This window comes from Natator depressus, chromosome 8, assembly GCF_965152275.1.
Source record: "Natator depressus isolate rNatDep1 chromosome 8, rNatDep2.hap1, whole genome shotgun sequence".
Lineage (NCBI taxonomy): Eukaryota > Metazoa > Chordata > Testudines > Cheloniidae > Natator > Natator depressus.
Window position 1 is genome coordinate 76,288,442 of NC_134241.1, and position 26,657 is coordinate 76,315,098.

General features: G+C 41.0%; 1 protein-coding gene across 1 annotated transcript in view; it reads left to right on the forward strand.

Annotated features, from left to right (window-relative positions):
- Positions 1 to 26,657, forward strand: part of LOC141992904 (uncharacterized) — a 193,060-nt gene that overhangs the window by 37,339 nt on the left and 129,064 nt on the right. The window contains exon 3 of the mRNA XM_074962239.1: positions 3,604 to 3,651. Within this exon, the coding sequence (XP_074818340.1) occupies positions 3,604 to 3,651 (48 nt within the window). The remainder of the gene's footprint in view (positions 1 to 3,603; positions 3,652 to 26,657) is intronic.

Sequence of the window (26,657 nt, forward strand, 5' to 3'; positions counted from 1 at the left end):
AGGTTTAGGTTGGATATTAGGAAAAACTTTTTCACTAGGAGGGTGGTGAAACACTGGAATGCGTTACCTAGGGAGGTGGTAGAATCTCCTTCCTTAGAAGTTTTTAAGGTCAGGCTTGACAAAGCCCTGGCTGGGATGATTTAATTGGGGATCGGTCCTGCTTTGAGCAGGGGGTTGGACTAGATGACCTCCTGAGGTCCCTTCCAACCCTGATATTCTATGATTCTATGATTCTGTGATTCTAGGACTGAGTTTGCACCATGTTAAAAGTCATGAAAAAAATCTATCTTTTGGCTCCCTCCTGACTCTGCCTATTTTAATATGTGGTTTGGTTAATCTGAAAGGTAGTTCCCTGAGTAGGAGACTTGGGTTTCGGGCATCACATCAAAATTGTATGTGCTTAGGGAACACTCCTGAAGTGTGTGTGGGCTTGGGGGTTGGCTCTTCTTCTTCTTCTTCTTCTTCTTCAGAGATTGGAAATTATTTGTGGTGGAATTCTTCTGGGTTATGAATTATTTTTTACAACTGTTAAATAAATAAATACTATGGGCTGATTCATTCCCAAGTAGCCTGCATTCACTTTTTCTTTCTTATCTGAAAGAGTGTTGCAAGTACCCAAATACAATAATTGTGCCATTTGTTTGTCATGCCCTTTTTTGACTATGGGTTACTCAGTGGATGTCCAAAATGATCCTTAATGATCCACATTGTATAAAGCCCAGAACTGTAATCCTAAAATAATTATCTTGATAAGTGCTCCTCAGTTGCCACCGGGCAATAACTTCATCCCTGTCCTCTTAAAAGGAGTTTAAAATGAAGACACAAATTTCATATTTTTATTTAATTTTGTTGAGAGTAAACTAAGAAAATAATATTTTAAATAATTCCATGCTGGCCCCTGTGAGATATCAGCATAATTTTATGTAAGATACCTTTATTTAATATGCATTTATTGATTAATAAAGAAATACATTCTGTTTGTAAACCAAATGATTGGTCCAGTGGCACAAAACAATAATGCAATGAAGCCTCTAATTCATTAAATTGGAATATAGGGATTGAATTACTAATTTATGTTGGTTTTAATATCATGTTATAAATTATACTGTTCTAAAATGTAGGAGGAAAATATTCCCCATGATGGTGGTTACCTACAGTTCCAACTAGTAAGGTTATATATGACTCCAGGGAGATGAAGTAGGGGGAGGCACTGGAGATTTTGCAGACTGACATGGTTCCCCAGGAATTTAGTGTAGTACATGTTGCAATAGCCACAACTTTAAAAAATAAATATCAACCATTTTTTTTAAAAACACTGGAGGTTTTGTACAGAGGTCATTGTTAGAAACAGGTAGTTATTGGAATACTGGCCTGTGAGATAACTGAACAAGAAGGTCAAGTATTAGAAAAAATTAACAGGGAGAGAGAGAGAGAGAGAGAGAGAGAGAGAGACTTCATAAATCTTAAGTGGTTTCAGTTTTTTTCTATCCATCTTAGCTTTTTATTCAGGAAAAACATGCGTTAAAACCCTCATCTTCAGTATTTCACAGCCTGTTGCTCATGTCTCCCCTTTTGTGATCTTTTTTAGCTAAAGAGTCCCTTACTTAAATGCCTCAGAAACTGCTTGGAGAAACCAACAGAAAGCCCACTTGAACGTATGGATGATCTTCAAAGGTTCCATATTGCTCTTGGATCTCAGCTCCCTAGTGCAAGACAGGCTGGAACTCCCTAAATATCAGACTTCAGCCCTGTGAGAGACAGGCAAACCAACCTCCTTCTGAGAACTGCCAGTGTTTCAATGCCCCACTCTTTCAAAAACCTTCTGTTTGTTTGTTACTGATGTACAAAGAGAAGCTTCCTGAGTAACAGGAATATTTAATGGAATCCTTTCTCAGATGCACGGGCAGTTAGTCATTTCAGTGATCTAAGAGGGAATGTGAGGTGGTCTTCCCCTTTGTTAGATCACTCATCACTCATAAGCCTTCTTTTGGGGCTCTGCTTTGGAAATCAGTCATGAATGTTCTATTCTTGCACAGTGATTACATGCAAAAAGGCAAAATTTGCAAGGTTTTAAGGGTGGCCACTAATATTCAAAGAGATGAACATCTCCAATATAAATACTACAAATGGACCGAAGTTAACAAGAATCTATGAAATGGCATGAGAATGTTGATGAAACAAGAAAATCACCAGTAAAATGGCACCATAGGAAGGATACCACTATGATGAGACTATTTTAAACCACAGGAAGGCTCTCTTTCTCTCTAGCATACACATTCATTTCTTTCTTTTGATTTCTGGTTGTATTTTGGGTCATCCCTTATCTGATTTACAAAAGAAAAGAGCAAGATTTTATTTAAACTATCCAGGCTTAAATTTGAAATTGTTTCAGTCCTTCATGGAGAGAGGAAATTCAAACTTCCTTTCGTAGTTAGATGAATGGGCTCAGCCTTGCCAGGATCATAGCACTGCCTGAGAGTTGCTGAGCTCTCACAACTCCCAGTGAAGTCAGTGGAAATTGAGGGTACTCATCACCCCTGAGGATCTGATCATCACCTGCAAGGATTGGAACCTAAGATTGGTTATTTTTTAAAATGGGAAGTAAACTTACATGGAGCATGAACCCCCAGTTGTGACAGTGATATGACAACTGTTGTGTCAGCAGAGAGACATACACACCACAGATTCAGGATTCACTGACCACAGGAAAATTGTTTGAGTATAACATTCACAGAGGACATGACTCCCTGTCTAGCTCATGGCCAGAAGGAAAGGTCTGTGTTGGTCCAGAACTACAGTGATGCACTCAGGTAGGTCACGGAACGGTCAGAATCTAAAACAGGCATACACAACAGACTTTTGCTACAGCACCACTTTTTGCTCACCACCTACAATTTTCAGTAGTAATACTTCTGACCAGATGATGTACAATGCATTGCCTTTTTGTGCCCAGTTTTTCAGTTTTAGTGAGAGAGGCAGTGGCCTTGAACAGTATTTTCTGACATGTTAACCTGCTCCATTGCTGATCAAACTGTGAGCAAGTTTTACACTCGAGTGGGGAGACGTGTCTGGGCTTTGTTCTATGTGTACATCTTGGGTTCATGATGGGGGTTTCTGAAGCCGTTGTTTGTGAAGGATAATCATTTTTCCCTCCAAAGTCCTATCAAGTACTACAAAAATACATGACGCTTTTTTGAGGGCTTTATCTCACCAGAGCTGCATGATATATATTTTCTCCTGAGACTGATGGTTAAACACCATAAACCTTGATTATTTCTAAAGGCTCAGAGAGGCTCCACAATCTTGAGCCCCAGTTTAAGCTGATTGTCCATAGTGAGTTTCAGGCTTATCTTTTTGTGCCTTATTGACTTGAGGAGTATTTAAGAGTGTTTGCATAAAATAAAAACTATAAATGCAAGAAAGGTGCCAATTATCAAATGTGAACCAGATTCTGGAGTAACAAAGCATTCACTTTTCATAATAGATTTGGCCCTGTTGTTCTTTAATTCAGCCAAGGAGATGACGCTAATATGTTTTATATTTATTTTCCTGGTCAATATAATTTTAATCAGTTTTCTTACTAAACAACTGTTTTTCTCTTAGGGTTCTGATAATCAAGATAGAGCAAGATGCAAAGTATGTACAGCTGAGGTAAGTCTCTCAACTGTTCTTTCCATGTTTTCAAAAAGTATTGGATTAATGGGTGAAATTAACAATTTATAACCCATGTGTGAAAGGGATTGTAGTCTAAGTAGTTGCCTATGTGTGTACTGAATGTCTAAATATATGGTATATGTACTATACTGTACTATACCAGTGTGTACTATACCAGTGATTCTTGAATATTTCCAGTCCATGCATCCATATTAAAAATGTAATGAACGTTGTGACCATCTCACTCTATCCTCTCTCTGCCAGAGGACGAGCCTGCAGGTCTTTGACTGTTATCCCAACACACACGATACACTGCAATCTGATCTCTTTCCTCTGCTACAGTTCTTTGTATGAGACCACCTACCTTTTGTGGATGTGCATGCTGCTGCTATCCACTCCAGTCTGCCTCCTTCTATCATAGACAAACAGCAGTGGTAGAATTCCATAAAGTAATATAGGTGCATTTGTATCACAGGGAATAAATTCTCATTGAATGTTTATGTCCGGCCCAAACCTCTGAGGGGCTTCCATTGAAATCAGTTGGATCAAGCATATCTTTGGGAAATGACACTGATACGAGCCGCTTGTAATTATATTAATTAACTCTTTCATGTGTGTCACATAAACGATAGCTACCATTATCTTTTCCCCTCCCGCACATCATTCCCACCCCCAGCCAATTCCTCACTTTCCCAGTTGTAATTATCAGTTCAGCCACATGCAACCCTGTGTATTCAGAGCCCAGATGTCTGAGAGTCCTCTATTCCCGATTTCACTCAGGATCAAACAAGGCACTATTATGTATGGCAGTGTTTCCCAAACTCAGGACGCCGCTTGTTCAGGGAAAACCCCTGGCGGGCCGGGCTGGTTTGTTTACCTGCCGTGTCCACAGGTTCGGCCGATCGCAGCTCCCACTGGCCACGGTTCGCCACTCCAGGCCAATGGGGGCTGCGGGAAGCAGCGGCCAGTACATCCCTCGGACCGCACCGCTTCCCGCTGCCCCCATTGGCCTGCAGCGGCAAACTGCGGCCAGTGGGAGCCGCGATCAGCCGAACCTGCAGACACAGCAGGTAAACAAACTGGCCTGGCCTGCCAGGGGCTTTCCCTGCCCAAGCAGTGTCCCAAGTTTGGGAAACACTGATGTATGGCATAAGGAATATTGCACTGCATCCAGGATAGGGATGCATCAGGCTGCATGTATCTAAGTTGAAAACAATGAAGCCACTTTGAATAAATGGTATAGTGAGTTGTGGCAAGAGTAGAGGTAAATTGCCTATCATTTTAATTCTTCTAGAGTTGTTTCCATTTTAGCAATAGTATGACAAATCCATTACTTTCTTAAGCTTCACAGTAGCTGGACACTTGGAAATAAATGTGCTCCAGCTAGCACAAGAAGGTGAAAACTGTATCTTCCTGCACCAGTGGTGGTTTTTGTGCCAAGGGGGCATTTATTCCAGGGGAAGAGTAGAAGGTATTTCACCGCCGCCTTCCCCAGTGATTTACACCAAGGTGTGCGATAGGGTAGGGGTTCCTCAAGTGCTGAATCCTCCAGGTACCTGGATCTCTCCCTCAGAACATACGGGTTCAGTTTTGGGGCAGGTTACTATTCATAGAATCATAGAATATCAGGGTTGGAAGGGACCTCAGGAGGTCATCTAGTCCAACCCCCTGCTCAAAGCAGGACCGATCCCCAATTAAATCATCCCAGCCAGGGCTTTGTCAAGCCTGACCTTAAAAACTTCTAAGGAAGGAGATTCCACCACCTCCCTAGGTAATGCATTCCAGTGTTTCACCACCCTCCTAGTGAAAAAGTTTTTCCTAATATCCAACCTAAATCTCCCCCACTGCAACTTGAGACCATTACTCCTTGTTCTGTTATCTGCTACCACTGAGAACAGTCTAGAGCCATCCTCTTTGGAACCCCCTTTCAGGTAGTTGAAAGCAGCTATCAAATCCCCCCTCATTCTTCTCTTCCGTAGACTAAACATCCCCAGTTCCCTCAGCCTCTCCTCATAACTCATGTGTTCCAGTCCCCTAATCATTTTTGTTGCCCTCCGCTGGACTTTTTCCAATTTTTCCACATCCTTCTTGTAGTGTGGGGCCCCAAACTGGACACAGTACTCCAGATGAGGCCTCACCAGTGTTGAATAGAGGGGAATGATCATGTCCCTCGATCTGCTGGCTAGGCCCCTACTTATACATCCCAAAATGCCATTGGCCTTCTTGGCAACAAGGGCACACTGTTGACTCATATCCAGCTTCTCGTCCACTGTCACCCCTTGGTCCTTTTCTGCAGAACTGCTGCCTAGCCATTCGGTCGCTAGTCTGTAGCGGTGCATTGGATTCTTCCGTCCTAAGTGCAGGACTCTGCACTTGTCCTTGTTGAACCTCATCAACCCAATGGACTAGTGTTGCAGTCTTTTAGCCTACCTACCTGCCATCTACTCTGCTCTGCTGTATCTGATATTATGGTGATGAGGACCACATAAATATCTAGATAAAGTGGAGTTTTTGCCCCCCAGGAACTCTGTTATGGACCAGCCAGCTATAATTGATTAATTTGGACCTGGATTTCCATTAATACAGACTCAGTCATTTCTCAGATCTTCCTCTCATTCCCTCATCATTCTGAAGAGCAGATTATAGACTTCAATCAGGGCTCCATAAACCAACAGTTTTTAGATGAGCCCTTGTATAATGGAACTTGGAATCAGAAACCAGGTGCTGCATCTACATACCTCAAAGGAAAGGAGCTTATTGCTATTCTTCTCCATTCCCCCCCTTTTTATAAATGGTAGTCCTGCGTGAATACAGCCAATGGGAAGGAAGAAAGAAGTCTTAACATGTAGGGTCAGGGTAACTGCATTTAGGAACTGGTTCAGAGCAATAAAAGAAGTTGACGGCTAAAAACAAAAAATAGGAGGAAGGAAAGTACAATGAAAAAGTGGGGTAAGCCTGTGACTCCCCAGTAAAGTTCCAGGCGCCCTTTAAGGGGCAGGTTCCAGGCAACCCACAGTCAAAAAGCAGGTGGCTGAGATATACACATGAAGGAGTTCTGATGATGCTAAATACAGGAGAAAAACAAAGTTCAAGTGGTTTCTGAAGTCATAGTACCCTTGAAATGGATGTACAGACTTGAAGTTTTCTTGTGTTTTGTTCTATAAGCTTGAATAATATCACATTTTAACAGATTTATTTAAAAAAATCATATACAAAATACCCCTCTGCAGTGCACTTCTATTTTTATAAAATCAGCTTTTTTGTAGATGATTTTTGCTATTGCAGTTTTGGCTCCAGATACTTATGAACAGCTCAAGGTTTTGACGTCTGATGTCTCTGCCACTGAGCATCCATTTCATTCACATAATGCCAACCTACTGGATAAATGTTGTAAAATATTTTCCCTCACATTTTAAAAATATAAGTAATGGCCTCAGTATCACAGGTATGAAACACAGCTTTCTGGTGCATCGTATTTATTAAATCCCCCTCTTACTTCACATTAACTGGCAGTAGACGTTTTGATATTCAGAAGCCATCAAAGGTTCCTTTCCCGATTACATCGGGGGAAACAATCATTGTGACAGTTACAGGTAATGGTATTTGGAGGGCATGGCTCCAAGGGTTCATTCTTTTTTAGAATGTTTACCTCACCTGACATATCCATCTTGGGTGCCATTGTGATTATTCATCTGTATATTTAAATAAAACGGGGCTAAGAAATAAGATAATAAGAATGGCTATACTGGATCAGACCAATGGTCCATCTAGCCCAATATCTTGTTTTCCGACAGTGGCCAGTGCTTCAGAGGGAATGAACAGAACAGGGCAATTACTGAGTGATCCATTCCCTGTCATCCAGGCCCAGCTTCTGGCAGTCAGAGATTTAGGGACAACCATTGCATGGGGTTGCATTACTGACCATCTTGGCTAATAGTTAGTGATGGAACTATACTCCATGAGTTTATCCATTTTTTTTAACCCAGTTATACTTTGGCCTTCACAGCATCCCCTGGCAATGAGTTCCATAGGTTGACTATGTGTTGTGTGAAGAAGAACTTCCTTATGTTTGTTTTAAACCTGCTGCCTATTAATTTAATTGGCAGATCCCTGGTTCTTGTGTTATGTGAAGGGGTAAATAACACTTCCTTATTCATTTTCTCCACACCATTCATGATTGTGTAGCGCTCTATCAGCCCCCTAATCTGAATAGTCCTAGTCTTCTTAATCTCTCCTTGTATGGAAGCTGTTCCATACCCCTAATAATTTTTGTTGACCTTCTCTGTATTTTTCCCAATTCTAATATATCTTTTTTTGAGATGGGGTGATGTGATGGGGCAACCGTCCCACACTGGCAGAGAAGGAGTTAATGTCCCTGGGGAGGTTGCGCAGGAAGCAGCCAATAGGAGAGAGGCTGCAAGGAATAGCCAATCAGATCCCAGCAGGTCCATAAAAAAGGGAACTACAGGGCAGACTAGGTCACTTTCCGATGGGAGCCCGGGAAGTAAAGACTGCATCCCTGGAGGGCTGAGAGAACTGTAAGCACTTTGGACAGAGCAGTGACTGGCGCCTGGGACTGAGCAGCTGAGGCCCTGAGATAAGGGCGAAGAAGATGCTGGGGCCATGGGGAAGTGGCCCAGAGAAATAGAGTAGCATTGACTGAAGTTACAGAGGAACAGCAGGAGGCTGCTATTTACAGGGTTCCTGGGTTGAGGCCTGGAGTAGTGGGCAGGCCTGGGTCCCCCCCACTTGCCACTGGGGAAATGGCTAGACTGTTAGACAGAGATATCTTCCTCCCTCCATGGAAGTGGAAAACACAGATGATGACCTAGCTGGAGGGCTGAGTCAAGAAGAGGATTCTGTGGTCCTGGGAGCTGAGAGAGGAGCCATATACAGGAACAGAGACAGAGTGCCGGTGTGAAGACTGCAGGTGTGAGCATTGGCCTCGAACTAATCCCCAACATGAGCAGGAGGATGCACCAGGCTGTTGATGAGGGCTGCACCCCATGACTGGTGACCAGAACAGCATGCAATATTCAAGTTGTGGATGTACCATGGATTTATATAGTGGCATTATGATGTTTTCTGTCTTATTATCTATCCCTTTCCTAATGGTTCCTAACATTCTGTTAGCTTTTTTGACTGCCACTGCACATTGAGTAGATGTTTTCAGAGAACTGCTCACTATGACACCACTCAAGAAAAAGATCTTGGAAACAGTGAATTTAGAACCCCTTCATTTTGTATGGGTGACTCTGTTTTCCAATATGCATTACTTTGCACTTATTAGCATTGAATTTCATTTGCCATTTTATTGCCCAGTCACCCAGTTTGTGAGATCTCTTTGTAACTCTTTGCAGTCAGTATTGGACTTAACTAGCTTGAATAATTTTGTATTGTCTGCAAACTTTGGCACCTCAGTGTTTATCCCTTTCTCCAGATCATTTAAGAATATGTTGAACAGCAGTGGTCCAGTACGGAGCCTTGGGGGACCCGGTTATTTACCTCTCTCCACTGTGAAAACTGACCGTTTATTCCTACCCTTCGTTTCCTTTTTTTTAACCAGTTACTGATGCATGAGAGGACCTTTCTTCTTACCCCCATAACTCCTTACTTTTCTTATGAGCCTTTGGTATAGGAACTTGTCAAAGGCTTTCTGAAAGTCCAAGTACACTATATTCACTGGATCACTTGTCCACATGTTTGTTGACCCCTCAAAGAATTCTAATTGATTCGTGATGCATGATTTCCCTTTAAAAAAGCCATGTTGATTCTTCCCCAACATATTGTGTTCATTTATGTGTCTGATCATTCTGCTCTTTGCTGTAGTTTCAACCAATTTGCCAGATACTGAAGTTAGGCTTACCAGCTTGCGGTTGCCAGGATCACCTCTAGAGCCTTTTTAAAATAATTGGTATTATATTAGCTATCCTCCAGTCATCTGGTACAGAGGCTGATTTATGTGGTAGATTACATACCACAGTTAGTAGTTCTACAATTTCATATTTGAGTTCCTTTAACACTCTTGGTTGCATACCTTCTGGTCCCGGTGACATATTACTGTTTAATTTATCAATTTGTTCTAAAACCTCCTTTATTGACCGCTCAATCTGGGACAGTTCTCCTGATTTGTCACCTAAAAAGAATGGCTCAGGTGTAGGAATCTCCCTCACATCCTCTGCAGTGAAGGCTGAGGCAAAGAATTTCTTTAGCTTCTCTGCAATGGTCTTGTCTTCCTTGAGTGCTCCATTAGCACCTCGATTGTCCAGTAGCCCCACTGGGATACGTCATTCTTTCCATATAAGAAATAGGGGCGAGTGCGAGTGAGAAATGGAAAATTCTGGGTTAAAGAAGGCTTGATGTTATCAGATAATTAAATTAAACTGCACAGCAGATAAAAACACAAGATAAAATGGTATATCAGTGTATACATATTGTAGATGGATCTGGTGGTACCACCTATTAAGGTTGCCTGACATGTCCCATTATAAGACCATTTACAGTTGCTTATTACTTTGACAAACTTTAACCATTTGGGCTGAAATTTTTCATGATGGGTAACTGCCTCAAGGAGAATTATTCTAGAATTTTTTCAGCCAAATGGTGTAGTAGTTTCTTGGAATGAGGCTAGGAAAAAATATGGTGATTGCCCATGTTAATTCTGGTGACTTTCTCTTTGAGAAGCTAGATTGCCCCCATGCTTTAGAGAAGAATTTGAAATTTGGTAGAGAGTGGTCTTGTGACAAGGAAACCTGGGGCAGGGGGGCAGCGGGGAGACTGGAAATGGAGGCTGATAGTGGGAGAGAAGACAGAAACTGGGACTGGGAGTTGAGGGTGAAACTGAGACTGGCTGGGCAGCTGGGAAAGCAGATGAGAATGGTCCTGGTTGAGCAAGGAGATTGGAAGTGACTGGGCAAGGAGACTGAGAGCAGGGAGGGAAACAGATTGGGTGGGGACCTGGGGAGCCAGTGCGTGGGAGGAGCAGACAGATCAGATGAGGAGCCAAGGGGACTTGCTGACAAGGATAATGGGATTAGACTGGGAGACAGGGAGATGATCTGATGAGGCAGTGTTACTGTTAAGGAGACTGGTACTGGGACAAAGAGCCAAGGGTGGGTAAGAGGCAGGACTGAGACAGGGGCAGGTTGGCGAAGACAGGACTTTTTGGGCCAAGCTTGGTGGGGAATGGATAAAATGACAGGTGACCACTAGAGAACACTCCCTCTCAGAGGATGGAATAGAACCCAAGATTACTGAGTCTCACCATTCTTCTACTGTCAGAAGTATCTGTGCAAACCACTAGTAAAGTGTGTCTCATCCTTTTCTAGTGCCACATAGAGGATGGCAACCTACTACTGCTATCAGTTACTCCATTAGCTCAACTGGCAGAAGTCTGTGTAGTGGATCTACATGTTCCAACCTTGCTGATAATGTACCATATGACCATCATTATAATGGCCCATAATGGAATTTTTGTTTTCTCAGTTTATATTTTTAAAAACTTAGGAAATTACACCCCAAAACAACATTAAAATAACATTATTAAGACTGCAATGTTAAGCATTCAAAAGTTAGGAAATGCCAGATTTTAAGTTGCTTGTGTTTCTCTGGTGCAAATCACTGTAGTATGAGTGCTTCATAAATATTCATAAATTTATTTTCATAATACCCCAGTGAGATAAGATCTGATCCCCATTTTACAGATGAGGAGCTGAGACACAAAGGTCAAAGGTGCCCATTAACCCTGGGTATCAATTGGAGATGCCTGGGACCTGATTTTTTCATGGGACTTAGAATGAGCACAGCTCCCATTTGCTCAGCACTTCTTCTGCAGGTCAGAACCCAGCATCTCAAGTCAGATACCCAGAAAATGAGGAACACAAAAGTAGTGACCACCTGTGAAAAGTATAAGTGACTCTCCAGCATCACAGGAACTCTGTTGCAGAGGTGGGATAGACTCCAGTTCTCTATTCAGAGTACTATTTAGCTGCTTTAACCTTTTTCTTCTTTCAATCCCCTAAGTCTAACTTCAACAGCTTCCAATTTCTGCAACAAACAGAGCAGTGGTCTTACAGACATCAGTCTTCTTCACTACTCAAACCTGATATACCCCCCATGCGATGGTCCATCCTGTGCATTGAGTGAGGCAGGGGTGCTGTGGAGTAAATAGTACATGATCATGTAATTAAAAACAGTATCATAATGCATATATACGAGGGATACGAATTAAGGTTGCACATCTAACCTTAATCCTGGCATTTCCAAACTTTTAAGTGGTTGACTTTGAAACCTTAATGTTATTTTAATGTAGTTTTTGTTGTCTGTAATACAGTAGTACAGGGAGTTTTATAGACCAGATTGTGTCCTGCCCTAGCATGGGTGAATGCAGGGAACTGAAGTGAAAAAGGAACCTTCTCCACACAATGGCCAGAACCTGCAGAAGCCTCATCATGTGCATATCACCACAGAGATGAAGGGAAGTAGACAGGGCCGTCTGTCTCATCCTTCTGCACCAGCCTGCAAAGCAGGCGGTGTTTTGGAATAGGAGACTATCTAACCCAAAAGAGGGTGATGCAGCATGCACACTTGCATAAAATGCTGTGTGTGTATGTGTAGACAGACAGATATGACTTAATGACAATAACTGTTGCTTCCCATGGTGACCAATTCTGTCTCATTGTTTCCTTGTGCTTTCCTGTCTTTCTGTCCATCTGTTACCTCATCTTATATTTGGATTGTACACTCTTTGGGGCAGGGACTGTTGTTCTGAGCTTGTATACCACAATGGTACCCTGAAAAAAGAAAAGGAGTACTTGTGGCACTTTAGAGACTAACCAATTTATTTGAGCATGAGCTTTCGTGAGCTACAGCTCACTTCATCAGATGCTCACGAAAGCTCATGCTCAAATAAATTGGTTAGTCTCTAAGGTGCCACAAGTACTCCTTTTCTTTTTGCGAATACAGACTAACACGGCTGTTACTCTGAAAAATGGTACCCTGGTTCATGACTATGGCTCCCAGGTGTTATGGTAATACAAAGAACAAATCATAATAGTAATATGAAGAAAAAATAGAAATTGTCACTAAAAACTGAATTTCAATATCTGTAGGAAACAGGCCTTTCTTAAATATTGAACTGAACTATTAGTTACATAGATTATGGTTTTCTGTAAGCCTCAGAGTTGGTAATAACTATGACCGTTTGCTGTGTGTATTACCCATCTAGAATGCAAGAGAGGAATGCAATTTGCTCACTATCTTTGTTTCTTTTAAGTGAATTTAATGTTTTTGTATTTTGCAATTTACTAAAGTGCTAATAGTTTATTAAAACAGAACATTAAATTGACCTATATACCTATGTCACAGAGCTGTTGTGAAGATTAATAATTAGATAATGTTTGTAAAGCACTTTTTATAAGTGAAAAGTACTATAAAGTGCTTAGTATTATTATTACAGCATGATAGAGATCACAAAACACAAGTGAATTAGCTCTAGGTTTAAGCCTTATAAGGCAAAGCGTACCAGGGGCAAAATAACATTGCAGTTATTTTTCTAACATCCAGCGCTTCATTAAGTACCACACAGGGTTATATAACTCTGTGAGACTCTAACTTTTTAAAGTTCAGAATCATAGCAGGAAAAGTTCTCACGGGTTTTGCAGGCAAGATTTGTATGTATGGCCTTTAAGGTCACTCAGAGTTCCTCCAGCTATTAGGAGCTAACCCCTCCAGTTACATGTGAGGACGCTGCTGCCTGCTTTGGCTCTCCCAAAGCGAACTCCTCTAACAGGGCTGCTGCTGTCCAGGCCAGCTTGCAAGCACTACCAAATGCAATGTGCCAGATCCTCAGCTGCTGGAAATCAGCATAGCTCCACCGGGCTTAATACAGTTATGCTGACTTCCACCTGCTGAGTATCTGGGCTCTATTGCAATTTAAAGCTCTTGCCGAGCTTTCTTACACAAAATCCTTCCCACCAAAACAGTCTCTATTAAATCCTCATTCTTACTGTGGGTGGAAAAATAGGAACCACCCCACTGAATCTGTCACTCCTCCCTTGGAGTGAACTCAGATCTTTTTCAGAGCTTGAGAAAATTCTGTTAACTCCTCCCTTCCTTCTTGTTCCTCCTCCTTCACTATCTGTAGCTGGCAGTCTACTACCATAGTCCTGGGGTTTCCTGATAGTGCGGACCCAGAGGACAGGTTGTTCTCTTGAGTCCAGTTCTGCTGATCACATGCACACTATTGTCTTCTGCACCATCCCACGAAAAGTCCAGAGGCACAAAATCCAAAAGTAGCCTCAGAGGCCCAGTCTGGTTACTCGCTGTTTTACGGAGGAGGGCAATGGAGTCATCACTCCCAAGAAGAACATTGTTGAGGGTGAAGAGGGGATGTGCATGTGTCACAGCCACCTAATCAAAAAACATGATATAGGTGTGTGTATGTTGGATGGGAGTGGAGCCTCCTTTCCAAGAATAGTGAGAAGTCAGAGCACCATTCCCAAGATTAGTACTGCAGGGGCTGAACTTCTCCCCACAGAAGTTTGGGTGGAGTCTAGACCTGCTAAGCCTCCCTGCAAGTGTGCTTCTGCTGCTGCAGGTTGGGAAGGGGAATGCCCGCCCCTCCACAACAGGGACAGACTATGTTAAGAGGTCCTCAAAAGATTTTCTGTTCTCATAAGTTCAAGATAAGCGTCTGAACCAAACCAATCTTCCAGATGTTTGGAGATTTAGCCATCACTAGCTCTACACTGCTATGTCTCTTCCCTCTGGATTTCTCCACTTTCAGGCTGTTTGACTTTTCCGCTCTTCCACGAGCAATTAGTATTAGGTCTGTCTCAGCTGGAGATTCCTTGTATGGAAGCTTCCTCTCTGCAGAGCAGTAACAACTCTTTTACCATTGTATGGGCTGGCTTTGAGGCATGCCCTTCTCTCTCTTTCCTCTGCCACCAAAATAAAAATAAAAAGCAGCAGTCACTGCTGCATTAAAGAAACAACTTACACACATACACACCATTTAAAAAAAAAGAAAACATTTATCATAGTATTGTGTGCTTGCTCGAAATATGGGAAATAACATGGTAATTTTAGAACAACAGTATTTTTATTTCCTTTTTAAAGGGGTGTGTGTGTGTGTGATTTGCCTAATAGGTGTGAAGGTGTCAGATCTCACGAGTCAAACAGACTGATTTGTAGTGAGCATTGGAGAGGAACCAGGGATAGTATACGCTGTTACCAACGATACAGGGAGATGAATGTGAAAAATTCTAGAATCTAAATTTAGGTAAATAAATTAACTGATTTTCATGGTAGCTTTCTGTTAAATGTTCCCATTTTCATGTTCTGGGCCAGCTAGATGGAGAGAACTTCAGGGTCTCCATGTGTAGATAAGCAGGTGAAAAAAGCCTATAGAGAAGAAATAAGCTCCACCTAACCAAACTGGAACCAGGTGAGACAGAAAACTGACACACATTTTGGGGGATTACTTATAACAGAACCAGGGGGAAAGCTGACAGGTGCTTGGGATCCCTCAGATTGTATGAAGACATCTGCTAAGGATGTCAGTAATGCAAAGGTAACTCTGTATCCAGTAGTAAATTATAGGACAGAAATTATAGCCGAATGGGAGGAGGACAGGTCACAGAGGCATATTTCAGGAAAGTAACAGTGTCAGAGAAAGGAATTAAACATAGGCATGCAGGCAAAAAATAAAATTATGTAAATTTCTGTCTACCAATGAGAGAACCATGAAAAGCAAAAATAGGTGAACTAGAATGCCTGGCAATGGAAGATGAGCAGCCTTGACATAATATGCATAACTGAAACATGGTGGAATGAATGGAATATTGTAATACATGGTTATAACCTAGGACAGAGCAGATGAATCAGTGGAGTACTATAATACCAGCCTATAAATTGTGCAGAATAAGGATAAGGGATTAGTGCTGCATCTAAAGATTTCATAGAATCTAATAGGAGAACATTCTGAGTGGAGAGAGCCGTTCCGTAGTTTGGCTACAACTTATGTTGTCATTCCTTTAGTATTGTGGTCTTAAATACATGTCAAGCTTGCACAGAGCTTTGGATGAGTGCCCCTTGGTCTGGAGTTATTTTTAAACAAAAATAAATAACAGCATCCCAAGACATAAGTGTACAAAAATATAGTGATAGATCATACTATTTGTCTCCTGGTCAAGAAAATGATATTGAGGGCCTGATTCTCATTTACACTAAGGTCCCTTTCCACTGTTTTGGCATTACACATATCTATTGCCAGAGTATAAAAGGGTGTTGGTGTAAATGAGAATCAGGCCCTGAATGTGCTGCTGTGAGGGAGATCAAAGGGATACCTGAGTCTAATAAAGCTGTAATGGGTTTCATTGGTTATATGTCACATCAGGGCAAGGTTTAGAGAAGCAATTTCTTGACACTCAAATTATTGTTTCTTGGACCAGCTAATTCTAGAACACACAAGAGGAAAGTATTCTCATTTTAGTCCTAAATTACACACAGGCGTTGGTTCAAGAGTAAATACAGTCAGCAATAGTGGCCACAATATAATTAAGTTCCATGTCTTCAGGGGAGAGATTGTATAAAAACTATGCCACTTAAGAATTCCCTAACACTGGAGGAATCTACCACCAGCTGGTTTAAGCCAGTTATAGGTCTGATTGTGCCATTTGAGTGGTGTTAAGCAGATTTAACAGGCTGGAAAATCTGCCCCACTGTCTTCAGTTTCAGTAGTATTATAATTTAAAAAAAAATATAGCAGAAATAAAAGTAGTCCAAAGGACAACGAAAATGAGTAATGGAAAGACTTCCATATGAGGAGAGACTGGAAAGATTTAGACTGCTTAGATCAAAGTGGAGAAAGGTATATGCAGCATGATGATGAATTGCATAGAGAAGATAATTTAGGAAGGGACATTTAATGAAACTGACAGGCAACAAATTTAAAACGCATAAAATGCAATACTTGTTTATGCAACACATAGAACTCATGACCACAAGACATCATGGAAGCCAAGAGCACAGGATTCAGAAAAAGGTAAGACATTTGAATGGATAATGAGAGACTCCATAAATACTCTGGATAGGATAAAAAAGAAAATAAATTAGGGATATTAACCCTTATGTCTTTGGGCATGAGCCAGGCACTAAAGACTAGGTCCTCAAAGGTATTTAGTGTCCTAACTTCCATTGAATTTAATGGGCATTAATGCTTATGTACCTTTGAGGGTCTGGGACTAACTGATGCGGTTTGAAGAAACTTCACTTATAAAATTGGTTATTCCATAATCTTCCATTATGAAGTTTTTGCACCTTCCTCTGGAGCAGCTGATACTGGCCTGGTCTGACCCAGTATGGCAATTCCTGTGTTCTGTTGTGTGGCTGCCATGGGGACAAGAGGAGATGTGGCAAGAGTGCACTGCTCTCCAGTGCTCCTGAGCCGGCCTAAAATGGCATAAATTAAAGTAGACCTGTGACTGTTCTAACTTGCATGAGGGGCTGGTTCAGCTCCCAGCCACACCCAGGGTTGGGGAGGCAGAAAGGTCTGTTACAGCCACCTTTGCTTCCCTTCTCCTTCATCTATGCCAAATGTGTGCTCAGGGCAGCTGATGACTGAGTCCTAGATTCCTGCCATCCTATCACATTTTCTGTCTCCATCTTCTCCCTGGAAGCTTTTAAACTGGAAAGCACATGGCACAATACACATCCTCCAAATCAAAGCAAGAAGCTTGCCATTTAAAATGTAAAGAATTTTCTTTAGCGTTGCTTAACCCTCTGACTGCTGTAGACATCTCTAAGTATTGCCCTACTGTATGTATTTGTCTGGCAAATTGGAGAAGCAGCAGCAGCTACACCAGGGATTCTCAAACGGGGTCGGGACCCCTCAGGGGTCACGAGGCTATTAATGGGGGTTCACGAGCTGTGAGCCTACACCCCAAACCCCACTTTGCCTCCAGCATTTATAATGGTGTTAAATATATAAAAATGTGTTTTAATTTATAAGAGGGGGTTGCACTCTGAGATTTGCTATGTGAAAGGAGTCACCAGTAAAATAGTTCGAGAACCACTGAGCTACACTGTATTCATTATCCATATGATAGAGAAGAAGAAGCTGCTTCTGCAAAGCCTTCTTTTCATACTTTGTATCACTAAAAGTAGCCAATTAATTAGATTCCATGGTTACGGCTATTGTAATTTGTGCTTATTTGAAGTGCACAGATAATAATCAATTGTACACTCTTGACTACACTATTAATAGTTTTAATACTCACATTTTGTTTACATTTTGCATTATAATGAACACTTAGCCATTGTGGTTTTTAACATGGAATTCAGTGAATACTATCTCCATGTAATGCCCTTGCCATTTCATTCTGCAGTATTAAGGGTTGTTTTTCTAGCAAGGTCTTGAAATGTGGGGCATTATGTATGAGTTATGCTAATTTGTTAGGGCAATGAATACATTAATTTCATTAGTAAATGGCCTCAAAGCAATAATTACCAGTGTAGGTGTGTCAGAAACGATCATGTTCAGTTTTGCCAGTTAATTATTAAGATTTTGTTCTGAGGGACCCAGATTTGACATCCAGCTTCAATTTAGCCATAAATAAAACTCTGAAGTATGTAGGGATGAAGAAATCAAGCCAAGAAGTCGTTTTGCTCTTACACATTACTACTTTTGTGCAATTCTGACTGCCAATAAGATGCCAAAATAATAATGAAAATAGCAATTGCACTTTGTCATTCCTCTCATCTCGTCTTACGTTACAGTATGCTGAATTATTCAAGGTAGTATTGCTTGCTAGTGTGGTATTACATTTGAAATGGCTAAGTTTATTGTTAAAGTTGATTTTTTTTTAATGGCGTTTACTTCTAATGCCTTAATTGGGTTTCTAAGTTATATATTTCCACTTCTTGAATTTTGTAGGGCTAACACCACAAAAAAGACTAATGGTGGCATCTGTGCACCTGGATTAGTTTCTGTAAGTGTGACATTATTTTTAATTAAAGCAGACCTAATGGGGCCATCTAGTAAATCTCTGTTCACTAATAATATGCTTTTAGGCATCTTATAACTGAATTATTTCCCAGGAAATTTTAGAAGCCTTCTGTATTGTGGTGGTATGCATTTCTTGATTTATTAAAATGACAGAAATAATGGTTCTCCAACTTTTTATTTTGTGGACCACTTGATAAGAGAACCCCATCAGTCCTCGTCACAACATCCAGTCACCTACTCCTTGCGCCACAAAATATTTCACTGTAAAGACCACTGTAGAATAATGCTGTAAAGATAGAACTGACCAGCTGATGGGTCAGACTCACCATTAGATCAGTCTAATAAGTGAGCACAGTACCCAGAAGTCATCTACTACAGGACAGGCCCAACAAATAAAGTAACAGAACGCCACTAGCCGTCAAGTTCAGCCCCCAATTAAAAGCTCTCCAGCGCATCATCAAGGATCTACAACCTATCCTAAAGGACGATCCCTCACTCTCACAGATCTTGGGAGACAGGCCAGTCCTCGCTTACAGACAGCCCTCCAACCTGAAGCAAATACTCACCAGTAACCACACACCACACAACAAAAACACTAACCCAGGAACCTATCCTTGCAACAAAGCCCGTTGCCAACTCTGTCCACATATCTATTCAAGGGACACCATCATAGTACCTAATCACATCAGCCATACTATCAGAGGCTCGTTCACCTGCACATCTACAAATGTGATATGTGCCAGCAATGCCCCTCTGCCATGTACATTGGCCAAACCGGACAGTCTCTATGTAAAAGAATAAATGGACACAAATCAGACATCAAGAATTATAACATTCAAAAACCAATTGGAGAACACTTCAACCTCCCTGGACACTCAATTACAGACCTAAAAGTTTCATTTATTTAACAAAAAAACTTCAAAAACAGACTCCAATGAGAAACAGCAGAACTGGAATTAATCTGCAAACTGGACACCATAAAATTAGGCTTGAATAAAGACTGGGAGTCATTACACTAACTAGTTTCAGAGTAGCAGCCGTGTTAGTCTGTATTCGCAAAAAGAAAAGGAGTATCCAATGAAGTGAGCTGTGGCTCACGAAAGCTTATGCTCAGATAAATTTGTTAGTCTCTAAGGTGCCACAAGTACTCCTTTTCTTATTACACTAACTAAAAACTATTTCCCCATGCTAATTTCCCCCCTACTGTTACTCACACCTTCTTGTCAACTGTTTGAAATGGGCCATCCAAATTATCACTACAAAATTTTTTTTTCTCCTGCTGATAGTAGCCCACGTTAATCGATTGGTCTCGTTACAGCTGGTCTGGCAACCCCCATTTTTTCATGTTCTCTGCATATATATATATATCTTCCTACTGTATTTTCCACTACATGCATCTGATGAAGTGGGCTTTAGCCCACGAAAGCTTATGCTCAAATAAATTTGTTAGTCTCTAAGGTGCCACAAGTACTCCTCGTTCTTTCTGCTGTTACAGACTAACACGGCTACTACTCTGAAACCAGTAAAAGTTTTGTTATCTGGCATGTTGCGGGAATGGGGGGTGCCAGTTAGTCAAATATTCTGATTAACTAAGAGTTGGGTGAGGGAAGGGACTCGGCTGGGGGAGTGGGAGGGGGTGCAGAGCACAAGCTCTGGGAGGGGGGTTGGGTACGGGAGGGGGCTCGGGGCAAGGGGTTGGGCCACGGGAGGGGTTTCGGGTGCCGTATCCAGGTGGCCCTCACCTCGGGCAGCTCCCTGCTAGCAGCAATATGTCCCTGCTGCTCCTAGGTGGAAGCATAGCTAGGCAGTTCTGCATGCTGTCTTTGCCCGCACGCACCGCCCCCGCAGCTCCCATTGGCCACAGTTCCCGGCCAATGGGAGCTTCAGAGACAGTGCTCAGGGTGGGGTTGGGGCAGTGCACAGAGCCCCCGGGGCTGTTCCTCTGCCTAGGACAGCAGAGACATGTCGCTGATTGCGGGGAGCCATACTGAGCCAGGTAGGGAGCCTGCCGGCCCCACGCCAAGCAGACTATAAACCAGACTTTCAATGAAGATCAGAAATCCCAGTCTATATAGCTTTCCGGTTGGTGAAGTGCCAGATATCACAGCTTTTAGTGTACTCTGCATAGCGCACCCTGACCCTGTTTCATAATTTCAAGCAGGATCAATGTGCCCTGCATCTTGATATTGCATCCAGCTTCTTATATTTAAAGAATGATTGGATTTCTAATTATTGCTTCACATTTTTGCACAATAGCTTCCATTGGGCTAGCTGGTTTGGAGTGACTGTTTATTCTGGGGCAGATGTAACATTCAGATGCAGCTGATCACATGATGCGGTCTGGCACAGTCATCTGGGCAGCCTGATCATATTTCTTATTCTCTCTGGCCCCAATCCTGTGAAGAGCAGAGGACCTCCTGCACTGGTGCTGAGCAACTTCATCTCCCATTGATTTCATTGAGAGTTGAGGACTCAGCACCTGGCAGTACTGGACTTCTCTCTGGGCAGGTAGAGGTAAACAAATAACCTTTAGCCCTGCCTTATCCTTTAGAACTGCAGTCTTTCTCCCCCATTTTTTTTTGGTATGATCTCTTTAATATTAAAAAAATAAAATTAAACCAAACTAATAGCTCAAGTCAGAAGGTCGTCCATAGGTATAGTATGTGCAGGCTCAAGCATACAAGTTTGCTGTTGCAGTTTCTGGACTCCTTGTGAAAACAACATGTATTCTGGACATTTTTTTTCTGCTACAATATTTGGGTCTTAGATGCTAAGGTAATAAGATTCCTTAAATATCTCAAATTGTGCCTTGTTCCCCGGTCACCCACCCAGAGGAAAAAATAGGCCTTCTTTGTATTTATCCAGCAATGAAAACGGGAATGTATTGACAGGCAGTGTTTAGGCAAAACTAGAGTGGCACAGATCTAGCAGAGTAATTTAGAATACACGACAGGAAATTTGGAATATACAGTAAAAAGTGGACAAAAATTCCCTCTTACATTTTAAAGCTGGAAGGATAAGTCCAGTGGGAAATAAGAGGGTTTTTGTAAAGTATCAGAATATTTTTTTCATGATCAATTCCAAACATTTAAGTTTTCCAATGAATCTGTTTACCAGCTAGTTAGTTGGTTTCCCTGCATATTCTTATTCTTGTCATTCCAGGATGAAATTTACACTTTCTAAGCTTTAACTTAATATTTATGGCAACTTTAATAAAAGTTTAGTAATGTCAAGGAGCTAGTTGCAAAGATGTACTTTGCACTAAGCTGCACTAGAAACTCATTTACTTACAGAATCCAATGTTAAGTAAAATAAACAGCTTTGGTTTCTACTGACATTTTATAGCCACCTTAAGGGAAAGGTGGGGAGGGCGGTTGTGTTGCCATGTGGGTTTAATTCATGAACTTCCCTGCAAAGTACTCAAAGGCAATACGGTAGTTGAGCCAACTTTCTCTGTTAAGTCACAAAAAGAGAGATTTTACCAAATACAGGGGATCAACTGCAGCTGCAAAGAGGAAATTTAGAATTATCATCATACCAGTATCAGAAGGTCCTTTATATTTATAGCTTCATAAAAGTTCACAGCTAGCGTATTTGCTGCCAACTAATAAAAGAACTAATGAAAATTTTTGCAGATTTTTTTTGTGTAGACAGTGGTTACCTAATCCCTAAATCCTGATGAATTCTTATATTCAAAACATTTTAAAAAGGATGGGGAAAGGACTTTCTTTTTGATCCCTTTAACAAGACAGGTTTTAGTTAACCTCATTGTGGGCCACATTACAATACTGTTCTATTTGGACAATAGTACCTTACCTGTAAGTATTCCCATTGACATCAAGGGGACTACTTGTGACATAAGATACTCTTCAGCGTGAATAAAGATATCACAGTCTAGTTCTGAGTGACAATAAACTGCTTTATTGTGGCCAAACATTAAAATGTGATTTATAATTCACAATGACTGCTTTATTGCCTAAACATTCCAAAAACTGTAATTAAACTATAAGACACTTTCTGATTATTGTCATAGGTAATAATGAAAGCCTTGTATTTTAATGCAACTCAAAGAATATTACTCAATCACTCACAGACTTCATGTACTGTTATGACTGTAAAATAGAATGTTTTAATTGATACTTTCCTAAAAATTATTTTATCAGTATTTTCTAAATCTGCGAAAAATAGTTCCCAGGGGAAGGGAAAAAGCAAGTAATAAAAAAGATGAACTTTCCCTCCATATGAATTTATTTTTCTGTGATTTTTTCTTGGTGCACTCCTGTTTTCAGTACCACTGTAAAGCCCTCGGTACTACTTTGTTACTTGCTCTCTCCTCTCTTCACCTTCACCTAGCTGAAGTTATCAAGTGGGCTTCTCCCAAGAGTTGGATGTCTTTAATTTTCATGTTTTACCTTATTATGCATTCTTTAAAATTTGAACTGGAAGGTATTTCAAGCTATTGAGAAATGAAAGTTACTTTTAGCTCCAGTTTGTCTTTATCAATATCAAAAGCCAGAGCCTGGTGGTACCAGAACAGATTATTGTGTTTCAAAAGAGAAGCTTCTAACCCAATCACCACTTAGAATAGTATTTTACTCCATGATTGTAGAGGAGGGCAGTGTTCTCTTTTACTCCTTGGATGTAGAGGAGGACACATATATATGTATTTTTATTATTAATATTTTATATTGGAGGCATGGCTTAGCACTAATCTAATTTTATAATTCAACATACCTTTTTAAAAATACGAAGGCCCATGGAGAGCAGCTACTGCGTGGGGGAAGGGGCCAGCAGTTAGAAAGAATAAAAGAAAAACAAACCACTACAGGCTTAAGACTGCAATGGCATTTTGTCATGAGTTAAACTGGGGGGCAGGGAGGTGCAGTGAAAAGATCTTTAGTACTTTCCCATTTGGTCTTAAAACGAGCATGTGGATCTACAGGTGGTGTCTAAGTTGTTCTCTCTAAACATTACTGTGAAAACTTGTGAGAATTTTTTTTTCTCCTAGAATGATAGTGCAGTGAAAACTGACCCCTTTCATACAACTCTTTGTGAAATATACACACCTAGCAGCGCCCGGCCAATCAGGCTGTCCTCAACCCAAGCTGTTTTATCATTTTCCATACAGTGTGCCTTTAGCTGTGAAACTATTTGTTGAATTGCTCCATGATACTGTTTGACTGAGAGTGAGACAAATGTTCCATATTATCTTTAATTTCCGTAAAATTGTTTTAATCTTTGCCTTATAATAAATGTATAAAAGTGCCCTAAGGGTCCCTTTGTTTTGTTATGTAGGTGTCTCTATTAGAGTTCAAGCAGAATGGAAATGCTCAGGATTGCTTTTTTGCTTCCCCTAACCTGAGGTGCTCACAACACATATGTCAAATACATAAATAAATAAAGCAGTTCCCTTCTCCCTCTCTCCCCCTCCCAACCTCAGAGCTCAACATTCATGTATGAAATTGAGAGAAGCTGCATTTTCCATCCTTGCATTCTGGGTACATTTAGCAAATCAGATCGGGACAGCTGGCAGCTTTTGCTGGACAAGGGGGTTTCCTGTTAGTGGCACAAAACTTTTCGGTACCACTAAGGACTATATGTTCCTCATCCCTTTTAAAGGAACAGGAAGGGAACACTTACCTGCACCTTGCCACAAGTTTTTAAGTCTTGTAGCTCTGCTGCATGCTCATTTAAAGAGACATGTCAATAGGACTGTAATAAAGGAAGGTGATGATGGTCTCCAATATGTATATTGCATCAAACTCAACAGGAAAATGTATAGGAGTCCCATACAGAGTGCCCTAGCACTCCTCATAGGCATTTCATGTCCAGCCAATGACAGCATCTCTTATTTAACTGCCATTGGACCCATCTCTGCTGTTGTTGATGCTGTTGGACCCATCTCTGATTCTAGGACTCCCCTTCTGTGGAAATACTAACTAATGCAGCTTTTTTCTTGCAGCAGTTCCATTGGTTTGGGGAACATGCTGCATAGATTCTACCCCATGGATCAAGTCTGCACTCTATTTTTCACAGAACTCCGCTCTCACAGAATCCACAGAAAGGTGGCTATATGGTGAGGTTACCCCTTCAAACAGTAGCCACTCTCTTCTTCATGGCCCCTTCACACCGACCTTATAGGAAAGTCCAGTAGAATTAGTGATGGATGAGGGTGTGAAACGAACATGGTTCTCTGGGAATTAAATAGGGTCCAATAGAGTTTTCTCTAAACACCTATAGACTTTGATAAAGAATGATAGCCTTTTTCTAGACTTTAGCAGAGCATTACATTCCTAATAACTATAGAATTCTACAGGATGCTTTAAAAATCTTATAGAAAATTTATCATTCAATAGTAGTTTTCAGTAAGGGCATTTCTGCAGTTTTTCTCCCATATGTGCCTGCATAGATGAAGAGAGAGACATGGAAGTTGTAAATACTTCTTTCCTACAATGTTTTCAGCCTAATATAGGAGCCAGTTTGTAGTAAAGAAAACATCCTTACTCACCAACTGTTAACCTTCCGTTCTGTGGTCCCTTTAATAACAGACCTGAAGAAAAGGGGGAAAGTTGTATGAATACATTTTGTTTATTGGCATCTTATCTAGGCTAGTAGTAAATGGGTAGACTTGTCAGCAGAAATCTCTTGGTGAAGCAAATAAAGAATCTTAATAGGCAGAGAGAATAGAACTAACGGCAAATTGCTCACAAAGAGCTCTATTTTATTGGTTTCTTTTTCAGTAAGATTTTGTTCTGGACTCTGGCTTTGCCAGAAGAAACAGCTGAATGATGACATGGATTCTCAGTGAGAAACTTCACTCGATGGTAGGAAAGGGGGAAACTCAAGGAAAGAATCTGTATTTTTTAATAGTTTTTTTTTCTTCAAAATTGAAAACTATTCAGCGGAAGGTTTCCTCTTTTTTTGTTTGTTTCAATCAACTGGCCAAATATTCATTTCATGAAAGTTCTGTCATGCCACATACACTGAAGGTAAAGTTAAGTTCACTGCATATAATAAAGATGGGCACAAGTGCTACTGTGGGGCTAGATTGCATGGGACTGACACACAGCTCTGGGTTGAGGGCTGTGCAGAGCTGGCAGAGAATTTGCCTCAGGAGACTGCTTCTCCAGATGCACTAGTACTGCTTCCCAGGCCAGTGTTGAGGGCAGGGGTGGGATGATGTTTCTTCTTCATTCCCATCCATTTTTAGGGAATTGGCTCCCCTAAACAAGGAAGAACCAACCAGTTTCAAGGGTTTTTTTGTTTTTTTTTAAGTTAATTTAGATCTGTGTTTTAGTTCATCTGTCTGTGAACATGAGAGTCTCCCGTTCTATTATAAAGTGAACAGGCAACATGAATCACAAATGTAGACCATATGAACAAGTAAACCAACGTAATTCTTAGGGATGTGGTCACAATATTGTGTCCAGTGCCTTTGCCCCAGATACTTATGCATATTTTGCGTCTAGACAGGTTACAAGTACAGTACCTTCAAGATATTGAAACAGGTGAGCACCTGTGCCTTTAAAAATTATCTCAACAAGAGACATTGTAATGTGTGTGTTGGAGGGAGGGATGCATTCTCTGTTAGCTAACTTGCTGAGCAGATAATCCACCCAAAGTGAGTCTTTATTTGCCATTGTTATTAAAATGCTTGTATATCTCTTATTCAACCTTCAGCTTTATGTTGACAATGTCAAAGAAGCTGCTATGTTTTCAAAAAGAAACCAGCTAAATAATTAGGTCAAATTCATTCTTTTACATACTTAGGGCAAGAAGAATTTTTGCTCAGGTTAATGGATTGAGTGCATGAATTGTCTTCAAAACTGTAAGAAAGAGCCAGGCAGGAGGGAGTGGGGAGGGGCCTAGAGAAGGTTCTAAAGAGAGTTCTGCAGTTGGATAAACCCATAGTTACAAGCCTGATTGAAAGGAAGTTTTTGGCAGATTCCAGGCCACACAATGAAGTTTAACTCGGAGAACAGTAAATTACAGGTTT